Genomic DNA, 12123 nt, shown 5'->3' on the forward strand with positions numbered 1-12123 from the left:
CTCGTGTACTGCGACATTTTAAGCTGCCATTTTCCACAGCGAAACTTCAATTGCCAGAATCCTTTGCGACGGAACCTCGTCGCTTCAGCCAATGTCAAAGCAGAAGCAAAATACACGAGGTATGTAACGTTAAGTAAGTTAAATGTACCTTAAATTTACTAATAAAATCACGACGTTGACGTTTAAATGGCAAAAGAAAACCGGCGCGATGTCGCCTTCCTATTGTCAGAAATAATGTCGAGCAGTTTGCGCTAACAAAGCATACAAACTTCCCGTTGTATTTGCATCGTTAGCCAGCTAGCTGTATTGTGGTATATTTGCTGTTTATTTCCTTTAAAATGGACGGCTGGGGTTATTTTCCGAGTGGAAATATATTTTTTTAATCACGTAGGGACTTTGGCAAGGTAGCAGGTTACTGTATTTTTTTGACAAATTATTGTTAGGCCACATGGGCTTGTGTAACTTTACATGAACATATTACTTAAGACAGCTGAGTAGTGGTATACAATGAGAGTTTTGTATACCATTCACTAGGTAACTACAGTACTGCGCTTGATTCATTAAAAAAAAAAAATATATATATATAATTTGTCCTGCTCTTTCTTTTTAAATCGTGAAGGTTGATCAATGTAACCATGCACCCATTGAGTTTGGCAGAAGTGTTCAGTTCAGTTTCAGTTTATTTCGAACAATGAAATGCATCACACAATTCCAGTTGTTTCATTACAGCACGTCCGAAAAGGAGTAGGAAGAAGCAGAGCTTATTTCATACCGTAGCAACTTTATCCAATTTCCTTGTTCTCTGTAAAAGAACTTGGAGAGACTTAGACTAGACCAGTGGTTCTTAACCTGGGTTCGATCGAACCCTAGGGGTTCTGTGAGTCGGGCTCAGGGGTTCGGCGGAGGTCAAGACACACCCGATTCATCGTGTAAATAAAAACGGCGTATTACGGATACGGCAACAACATAAGTCACACTGATTTGCAAGTGTGTAATTTGTTGTGAGTTTATGCACTGTGTTGGTTTTGTTCTTTGAACAAGGTGATGTTCATGCACGGTTCATTTTGTGCACCAGTAAAAAAACATGGTAACACTTGAGTATGGGGAGAATATGTTCCCCATACTAAAGTGTTACCAAAAACATATAACTTTGTCTTGAATTTGAAAAAAAACAAAATTTTATTTTTCACTAAAGAAGGGTTCGGTGAATACGCATATGAAACTGGTGGGGTTCGGTACCTCCAACAAGGTTAAGAACCACTGGACTAGACTTAGACTTCCTTTTATTTTCATTCAAATTTGAACTTTACAGTACAAATAACAATGTAATTTAGTTGCATTAGCTCGTTGTAGATCAGTATAAAAGAGCAATAAGGTGCAGATATAAATAAATAGATTACTGTACGGATAAATATATTGCACTTTTGCATATGCATCCACGTTTATGGATGTATGTTATATTGTCTTTATATTCCAGCGAGTTAATCCGTTTTTGGGGGGAATTGAAGGGATTATTATGATGCGTTCAAGAGTCTTATGGCTTGAGGGAAGAAGCTGTTACAGAACCTGGATGTTCGGCTACGGAGGCTGCGGAACCCCTTTCTAGAGTCCAGCAGTGAAAACAGTTCTTGGTGGGGGGTGGGAGGAGTCTTCGCAGATTTTCTGAACCCTTGGTCAGGCAGCGGCTTTTTGCGATTGCCTGGGACGGTGAACAAATAAATAATAAATAAATAATATGCCATAGTACGCATGCAAATATTAAATACATAAATAATCTTTGTCTAAATAAAAAGGAAAAAAAGGGTTCAAGATGTTAATCATAATTCCTGTTCTGTGTACTTTGTGAACACTTGCAGTTTGAACCGTCTCTTAAACTGAATCATATTGGTGCTTTGTTTGATTTCTTTGGTTAATCTGTTCAATATTTTAATTTCACATACTGGTTTTAAGTGTTGTACGAGCATACAAATGTTTTAAATTAGATTTTCCTCTAAGGTTATATTTCTCCTCTTGTTGAGAAGAATTGTTGTACATTCTTGGGTAGCAGGTTATAGTTTGCTTTGTACATAATTGTAGCTGTTTGCAAATGCACCAAATCGTTGAATTTCAATAATTGTGATTTAATAAATAAAGTGTTTGTATGTTCTCTATATATGTACTTAGAAAATAATTGTCAATCAATGAATGTTATTCTGTTATTGTGTGTTTTCAGGTGAGCAATGAAGCTGACCGGCTGCTGGCTACATAAGCTTGGTGTCACACGTTGTTACAGTGCTCAACAAAGCAAAGGTCAACAACATCTCACATGTGTGTGGGGTGACGGCACTTAGCATTTTAACCACACACACACACACATGCACTATTCCAACAGTTCGGATAGAAAGGAAAGTTGACAAGTGAGCTTCACTTTGCCACATCAGCTGACACAATGGTGGCAGACCGAACAGCAGAGCAGGAGAATGAGACGGACCAGAAGGTGCGTGCGGTTGAAGACGTTGGAGGACATGGAGATCTGGAGATGGCTGGCTGTACTTTGGAGGAGCCAGTTGCTTCTAAACGTCTCCCAGAGGAAGCTAAGGAGCCACGAAAGTGGATATGGTCCATTATGTTTTTGTGTTTCTTCGGGTTTATGGCATCCATCAAGCCTGGGGAACCTTTCATTACGCCGAATCTGCTCAGCACTGAAAAGAACTTTACCAAGCAGCAGGTCAGTAGTGCCCATGCTGCTAATACAGTTTGTGTTCACTTGTTACAGAACACTGTTTTGCTTCATGACTAATACTTGTACACAAATGACAACAAAGAATGAAAAATAGATTTTTTTAATGCCGACATTTCAAGTAGGCTATAAGCTAACCATTACTTCTGTACAGTTAAACCGGGTGACCTATTGGAAATAATGAGTGTCTTGTGAGGGTGGTCACTGAACCATCTAACTGTGGTGAAATCTTACATTCCTTTTCCAAAAGTGGGTCACTGTTGAATGTTTGTGTTAGGGAATGACTCTGAATAGTTCATAATGGAAGGGGAACATTTTATTTGAATACTAGAATTAGGACTGCACGATTCTGAGAAAAATGGGAACCACAATTTTCTTGCCCACAATTAAGGGCACGATTCTCTGCGGCGATTTTTGCGTACATGTGGTACCTCCACCTACGAGCACATTACGTTTCACAATCAAGCTCATAACTCAGAATTAGAGATCGACCGATTATCGGCGCTGATATTTGGGATTTTGACGTATATCTAAATCGGCCTCTTTTTATTGGTATCAGCCTTTTTTTGTACAACTACAACTGTTAGTAATTCAGCAGATACAATTCATATGCATATTATACCAATATTTAGTATTTAAAAACAATATTAATTAGTGAAGTAGATAGTAATAACCAATGCTCAAGCACCAACAGTTTACTCTTTATGAGAAAAGTGGACTGTTTTTTTCACTGCAGCGCCCTCGCCCTTCACTTTTTTCTCTTCCCCCTGCAATGTTAGTCGCTTGTACACAGCATATTTCTTACGTTTAGCTTTTAAAATTTCAATTTTTTGCTTGGAAATCCAGTTTTTGTCCTTCTTCCATAGCATTTTACTGGTTCCGTTTTGTTTGTTTACGCTACTGCAACGATCAAGCCTCCCTCCGCAGCACTCGCAGCGCCGGCTTATTAACGGAGTGCGGCAAGTTTCTTGTTCTGTGATTCCATCAAATAACGCCACAGCGATGGATGGACATGAATGAATTAAATAAGTTTATTTCGGTCATATAATCAACCATCAACCATTTTGTGTGACCAGTTTAACAGTACAGATTATACATATTTAACAATCATACACATTTACACACAAAAAGAATGACCGAAAAAGGAATAGGCTGAAGCCAGAGCTTATATTTGCCTATCCTATACCTCCACTGAAAATTAGATTGCCTGGAACATCAACGTTAAAAAAAATCAATGGGATGAAAGTAATTGTTACTATATTTTATAATTTTCAATTATTTCACCTTTCAAGGTTTTCTTAAACCTTAACAAAGAACTACATGTCTTCAGCTCATCACTGAGCTTGTTCCACCATTTAACTCCTAAAACTGAAATACATTTGTATTTTATATTCGTTCTTACTTTACTTTACTTTTCAAAAATCAATATCCCCCGTAAATTATAGTTTTCTCCTCTTAATTGAAATAACCTAAGAATACAAGCTGGAAGGCTGTTGTTCTTTACTCGAAACATAATTTCCATTGTTTTTAAAAACACTATCTGAAAATTTTAACACATTAGAACTTATAAATAATGGATTGTTATGTTCATAGTAGCACGCTTTGTGTATTATTCTAATGACATGATGATAGACAAGATCTCTCTGACAAAAATCCAAACCTTGTGTAAATATAGAGATACAAAAGGAACTTATTATAGAAGTAAAGAAGAAGAGGTAGCATTTTCATACTTTCTGTATCAGGGCCGCGTTAAACATTGTGTTGTGAAGCAGCCCTTCCCATTGAAATGAATGGAAATCAATGTAATTTAAAAAGAAAAGACTATCTTCATGGTTTATGGAGGATGATAAACACACTGGTTGTAACTGTATAGGTTGTATGAAAGTACGGTAATTTCTGGAATACAAGCCTCTCTTGTTTTCCCATGCTTTGAACCCTGCGCTTTATACAATACTGCAGCTAATTAATGGATTTTTCCCGGGTTTACAAGCTTCACCTTCCGGCAAGGATTTTTGCCTCTTCACATCAGACCAATGAAATTGCCGATCAGGTCACAGTGGACCAACGAAATTATTTACATTAAATCAACGCACCCACACAAATATTCAATCAGCCATTTAGCGCATTATGGATTCACCCTCATCTTGGAGAACACACAACAAAATACACAAGACGTTGCCTCAAAACCGAAGACGATCGAGCCGGCCATCGAAAAATGCAACCGTCGCCGCACGGAACGCAAATTCAACCCTAATAAGAGGCTCTGAAAGGCCAGGCACTACTGTATGTCGTGTTACAGGCTCTGTCTTTGGTTAAATGTGTGAATGTGAAGTGAAGTTAATTATATTTATACAGCGTTTTTGTCTAGTGACTCAAAGTGCTTTAAATAGTGAAACCCATTATCTACATCTTTAAGCTACATTTAAACCAGTGTGGGTGGCACTGCGAGCAGGTGGGTAAAGTGTCTTGCCCAAGGACACAACAGCTGTTACTAGGATGGCGGAAGCGGGAATCTAACCTGGAACCCTCAAGTTGCTGGCACGGCTGCTCTACCAACCAAGCCACGCCATCCCAGTGCTTGTGTAAATATTTAAATGTATATATACGTGTGCAGCTAACATATGTAAATATATGTAAATAACATTAGTCCAAAAAATAGGTGGTTGCAGCTTACATATAGTTGCAGTGTATAGTACATAAATCTTTCCCAAAAGTGAATTGGACCTCTACATCTAAATGCATTTATCCTATTAAGGCTTTACAATGTCAAAAATAATGCAATAAAAAGCTTAAAACTTCAAAGTGTAAGAATACTGATCTGTATCGAGACTTATAACACAAAACCTAAAAATCCTTACCCGCGGCCAAAAAAAGTTGGTTTATTTAATGACTATTCAATCCTCCTGTCATTCTTGTATTTATAGGTGACCAATGAGATCACGCCAGTGCTGACGTACTCCTACATGGCAGTGCTGGTTCCAGCCTTCCTGCTGACTGATTTTCTGCGCTACAAGCCAGTTCTGGTCATCCAGGGTATCAGTCAGGTGGTTATCTGGATCCTTTTGCTCTTGGGTACATCCCTCATTGAGATGCAGTTCATGGAATTCTTCTACGGTGTGACCATGGCATGCCGTGTGGCGTATTCCTCCTACATCTTCTCCCTGGTCAGCCTGAACCTATACCAGCGTGTGGCCAGCTACTCGCGTGCCTCAGTCCTCTTCGGAGTGTTCATCAGCTCGGTGATTGGCCAGCTTTTCATCTCAGTGGGCAACGTCACTTACTACACCCTCAGTCTTATTTCTTTGGGTTTTGTCAGCTTTGGTCTGGTGCTGTCACTCTGCCTGCCCTGGCCAAAGCGCTCCTTGTTTTTCAATCAGGCACGCAATCAGGAGCACAGAGAAGTGTCCGCTCAAGTAGCCACTAAGGCGGAACTGGACAAGATGAACCCAAAGGATGGCGGGTTGACCACAGCCCTGTCCACATGCTCTGCATCCCACTGGAAGGACTCAATCTTTGTGCATATGCTGATGGAGTTGAGAACTGTAGTGAAAAGACCCAACCTGCGACTGTGGTCCCTTTGGTGGGTGTTCAACTCCACAGGGTACTACCTGGTGTTGTTCTACGTACACATCTTGTGGAGTAACTTTTCCACGGCCACTGACAAGAAGAACATTTACAATGGAGGTGTGGAGGCTGCTTCTACCTTACTGAGTAAGACATTTTGAGAACTTCAACCAAGGCTGCGGTTATCTATTATTTTAGTAATCGAGTAATCTATCGATTAGTTTGTTTGATTAATGGAGTAATCTGATTAAATACACTTTATAGCCTTAATGTGTATCTTAGGGAAAATAGTTGAAATGCAAAGATTTTTCTGCTTGCCATAACCTTTAGTTTTATATACCTTCCTTAACTTTCTATTTACCTTATTTTAACCTTGTTTGACTTTTCTTTACCTTTAATTTACATTCTTGTTCATTTACCTTCTTTCACATTCTTTTTACCTTTCCTTACCTTTTACATTCTTTTTACCTATCCTTACCTTATATTTACCTTCCTTTAACTTACTTTTACCTTCTATTTACTGTGTTTTACCTTCCTTTACCATGTTTTACCTTCTTTTACTTTACATTTTACCTACTTTTACCATATTTTACCTTCTATTTAACTTGTTTTACCTACTTTTACCTTTTTCATGTGCTTCGAATTTGATGAATCTTTTATTAGTTAAACTTATTTAATGATTAATCAAAGCAACAGACTAGAGATGTCCGATAATATCGGCCTGCCGATAAATGCTTTAAAATGTAATATCGGAAATTATCGGTATCGTTTTTTTAATTATCGGTATTGTTTTTATTATTATTTTTTTAAATTTATTTTATTCAATCAACATAAAAAACACAATATACACTTACAATTAGTGCACCAACCCCAAAAAAACTCCCTCCCCCTTTTACACTCATTCACACAAAAGGGTTGTTTATTTCTGTTATTAATATTCTGGTTCCTACATTATATATCAATATATATCAATACAGTCTGCAAGGGATACAGTCCGTAAGCACACATGATTGTGCGTGCTGCTGGTCCACTAATAGTACTAACCTTTAACAGTTAATTTTACTCATTTTCATTAATTACTAGTTTCTATGTAACTGTTTTTATATTGTTTTACTTTCTTTTGTATTCAAGAAAATGTTTTTAATTTATTTATCTTATTTTATTTTATTTAAAAAAAAAAACAACCTTATCTTCACCATACCTGGTTGTCCAAATTAGGAATAATAATGTGTTAATTCCACGACTGTATATATCGGTATCGGTTGATATCGGTATCGGTAATTAAAGAGTTGGACAATATCGGAATATCGGATATCGGCAAAAAGCCATTATCGGACATCCCTACAACAGACTATAAATCAAAGCTATTTAAAGTTAAAATAGTAGATTTTTAATCGGTTAATCATTGCAGCCCTAACTTCAGCGTTACATTGTCTACTGCTGTCGCATTGTGTCCAAGTTGGTGATAAATACCTTGACTTTTGTTAAAATCATTCTTTTGCAGGTGTTTTGACCTCTTTCATCGCAGGCTTTGTGAAAATCCGATGGAATATCTGGTCAGAGCTGGTCATTGCTGTGATCACAGCCTTGCAGGCTGGACTCCTGCTGCTAATGGGCACCACCAATAACATCTGGGTCTGTTATACGGCCTACGTCCTTTTCAGATGCTTCCACCAGTTCCTGGTGCCAATCGCCACGTGAGTGCAGACATGTTTGCCCATGACCAGGTCTAAATCCAGTTTAAATCTTGTGGGAGATTGTTGCATAAGTACATGGATTTCCTCATCAGTAGCTTGGAGAGCGTAAAGTTTCTCACTACACAAGTCAGCCATATTTCTTGAGGTTAGTGACAAATTATGTGCGATCGTATAAATGACACATTCCAGAAAACTGATAAGTAGGACATGTCCCACTTGGAGTTTTAGGTCAACTGTCAAAACAAAATAAGCATGTAACGTTATATGTAAACAAATAATAATGGATTGGATCTAAGTCATGTTTTTTTTTTAGTCCCTCAAAGCGCATTACACTAAGTAGCCATTATTCATTCAGTCCACAGTTACACCGAAATGTTTTCGTGACGGCTTCTGTCTTTTAAAAAAAAAAATGCAATAAAGGTGATTCAGTGCCTTGCAAAATAAGTATTAACCCCTCCTTGGATGTTTCAGCTTTTTATGAATTTTATACATAAAATCATGGTCAATTAAATTTAGTTTTCATGTTCATGTGAAAACAGATTTTCAATTAAGTATCAATTCATTAAAAACATCAGTATTCACACAAAACAAATTTCTCTTTACAATTCAAAAAACGCCAAACAGTGCTTATCTGTATTGATCTCATCAGAAACATTTGGAAATAGACATACACAGAAAATAAGTTGACAAAGAGCTAATTAATTGAATGATATACAATAATTATTAACTTAAAGGGGAACTGCACTTTTTTTTTTTTTTTTAATTTTGCCTGTCATTCACAATCCTTATATAAGACAAGCACACATATTTTTTTATGCACTCTGTAACTAGTAAATAAATGCGACCAAATGTCCGCTAACAATGGAGCCTATAGGAGTCCCTCTATTCTGCCTATAAAGTGCTCAAAAAACATTCAAACACCTTTATCAAGGTTTTATATACACGCTATAAGTATATATGAATGTAGTAACAGGCACATTTATATTAAGAAGTAATATTTACATATTTTGATCATTTTAAGAATACAGCGGCACATTAATTAAAAAAACACATCACAACGTTCGCTTTTTCCTTTGACATCACTGATTATTACTCACTGCAGACTTCATGAGAGACCACAAACATGATAAGAAATCACTTACTGTACAATGTTTGCTGTCACTAGGATGTTCATATATTCTTGTTTAGATGAAGAATGACTCATAATCCTCGTGAAGAAAAAAAAGCGGTGGAATCAAGCGTTTTTTCGTGTCAGCATAGCCACATAAACTAGTTAACTCTCTGTGATCACAGCGCCGCTATAAATAGTTTGTCTGTGTTAGCGCGTCTAATAACAATATCACTAATTCTTGGTTAATATTCAAGTCAGGAAATGTAAATGGAGTATTTTTGGCATTTTTTTAGAGGGCTTTTTGTGCGGAATAGAGGACCTCCCGTTGGCTCCGATTTAAGCAAACTTTTATTTACGTTTAATTACAAGTTAGAATGCCTTTAAAAAGAAAACATCTGTCTCTTTGTCTCTCATAAAGATTGCGAACAATAGGCAAAAGTTTTGAAAAAGTGCAGTTCCCCTTTAAAGTGCAAATGAAATTAATTCAGAAACTTTATACTAACATTAACGTATCTTTGTAAATTGATAACCTTAAACAGTACTGTATATACAGTACGTATACATATATATGCGTGTGTATACACCGTATTTTCTGAGCTATTCTGTGCGCCAGTATTAAGTCGCACCCACCAAATTTTAAAAGAAACATTTTTTTTACATTTATTAGGACTGGACTGTAAGCCGCAGATATATACCGGTACAAAATATTTTGTAAATGTTTATCTAAATACCTTAATTGTTTCCAAACGGGGCCTGTAACACGGCAATAAACAGAAGTCATCGTCATGGACCCACTAGCTGCGGATGCTAGCTTTCCAATCAGCTTTGCAGACTCCGTAACTCCACGGTTTTAGTGAATTTACATAACTGAAACAAGACAAAAAGAATGACATTGTAAGTTAATAATACTAACAAAGACACTCATAAATATGTTAGCATATTAGCTAATGCTAACGTTGCAAGCTTGATTACATTACGATAGCACATACAAATATGCATAAAAACACTTACCGGTACATCACACATGAGACTGTTTAATAAGTATAAATTCCATCCATCCATTTTCTACCGCTTGTCGCGGGGGGTGCTGGAGCCTATCTCAGCTGCATTCGGGCGGTAGATGGGGTACACCCTGGACAAGTCGCCACCTCATCACAGGGCCAACACAGATAGACAGACAACGTTCACATTCACACCAATTTTGTGTTGCCAATCAACCTATCCCCAGGTGGGAGGAAGCCGCAGTACCCGGAGGGAACCCACGCATGTAAACTCCACACAGGGCTCGAACCCAGGACCTTCGTATTGTGAGGCACACGCGCTGCCCTACAGTATAACTAAAACTATTTTTTAAGTACAAATTGTTTTAGTTATATTGTAAAACTTACAAATGTTGCTTGGACTGGGGTGATGATTTAAAAATCATTTCCAGCAGAAATGCTATGGATGATTATACTTCCAAGTTCAAGGCACAAAACAGGAAGTACACTTTCAACCTGCAGCACCTGCAGTGAGCAAACTCGTCCAAAAGATGGCGCCATAGCACAAACAATAGCACACCTTTCCAGTGCCTCTGTTGGTGTAATATGAAAACTATTTGTTGAATACAAAACATTATGGCAAATAAAATCCATAAATTAGCTGCATCGTTTTATAAGCAGCAGGGTTCAAAGCATTGGAAAAAAAGTAGTGGCTTATAGTCGGGAAAATACGATGTAAACTATATCCCCACATTTTGGTTTTCATTTTGGAATCCACTGCACTAATCCCAGTCAGAGGTGTGAAGTTTTCTAAACTGCAGGAAGAATGACACATTTTAATCACAAAACTAAAACCTGTCAATTGTGCCCTCACTGTCCTGGTGTGTAGTTTCCAGATCGCATCGTCGCTCACCAAGGAGCTCTGTGCCCTGGTGTTTGGCATTAACACCTTCTTGGGGACCATCCTGAAGACAATCATCAACTTGATATTTGCTGACAAGAGGGGCCTGGCTTTGGATGTAGACAGTCAGGTAAGCAAGAGCTTTGTTGGCACATTACCTGTCCTTCTAGCACATTTAAAGGGAAACTGCACTTTTGGGGGTATTTTGACCATCATCCATAATCCTTGTTTAGGGATGATACTCGAAACCGGTTTTCCCGGTTGTTCGATAAGAAAAGAACAGAGTCCTCGGACTCCAATCCCTTTATGAGAACCGGTACCTGTTATCAAGACCACTATAGTAAAGAAAAAAGTTGCTTCTTTATTCGAATCCCTGGGACCAATCCCATCCCGACCAGAAATGCCCTGTGAGACATCACAAGAAATTACGTCACGTAGCTCAGTCATTAGGAGCAGATAGGGAAAACAATGGACCGGAAAAAGCGCTCCAAGGTGTAATAAAGTTCAAAACAAAAGGTATAATCCAATGAATAACTTTACTGAGAGATTTGAGCAGGGTACAAACACATGACGAACACTTTTACGACCAACCGGAAACATAGCAACAAGGCTAGCAACGCACCTCCTTTACGGCAGCTGTCGCAATGTTCTTAAAGCAACCGCAGCACATACATATATGACATCTCCCTTTTTTAACTTTTGTTTTTCTTTCCTTGTAAACAAAACAAAATCACACTGTATATGTGTTGTCTAATTATAAATAATGCAGACGAGGCGTGTTGGCTGAGTTCTTGACGTTTACTTTCACAGCGTGCTCATTCTTAGCTGCCGGGTGGTGACATGATGCAACAACACTTTTCGGGGCTACCGCGCATGCTCGTCACTCCCGTTGCATGCTGGGTAGTGTAGTTGTTATATTCCTAGCTCATAACATCACATATTTCCCCCTATAAAGAAATAATGTTAACTCAATAAAGTGTATTCCTTTTTTTAGCTTTAACTTTTCATTTTTTAGCATTGTAACCACATTTGCAAACAACTTTTCTCTTCATAGAATTTTCTTTCAATAAAGAAATAAAGTGCAAAAATGTCAAAGCATCATAACAAACAGTTATGTCAAATAGCAGCAGAAGTGCACTTTTTGGAGAGCT

General features: G+C 37.8%; 1 protein-coding gene across 3 annotated transcripts in view; it reads left to right on the forward strand.

The window, feature by feature from the left end:
* Positions 1 to 12123, forward strand: part of slc19a1 (solute carrier family 19 member 1) — a 15568-nt gene continuing 3445 nt past the window's right edge. For 2 of the 3 annotated variants that reach the window (XR_009827628.1, XM_062062120.1), the window contains exons 1-5: positions 1 to 119; positions 2213 to 2707; positions 5644 to 6430; positions 7788 to 7980; positions 10961 to 11102. Coding sequence is in view for 2 of the 3 variants with exons in the window: in XM_062062120.1 (XP_061918104.1) it covers positions 2429 to 2707; positions 5644 to 6430; positions 7788 to 7980; positions 10961 to 11102 (1401 nt within the window). In the remaining variant the exon portion in view is untranslated. Of the gene's footprint in view, positions 134 to 2212; positions 2708 to 5643; positions 6431 to 7787; positions 7981 to 10960; positions 11103 to 12123 lie in introns of all 3 variants that reach the window. The other variant, XM_062062129.1, reaches the window with a different exon arrangement.

Source organism: Entelurus aequoreus, linkage group LG01 (assembly GCF_033978785.1).
Source record: "Entelurus aequoreus isolate RoL-2023_Sb linkage group LG01, RoL_Eaeq_v1.1, whole genome shotgun sequence".
Lineage (NCBI taxonomy): Eukaryota > Metazoa > Chordata > Actinopteri > Syngnathiformes > Syngnathidae > Entelurus > Entelurus aequoreus.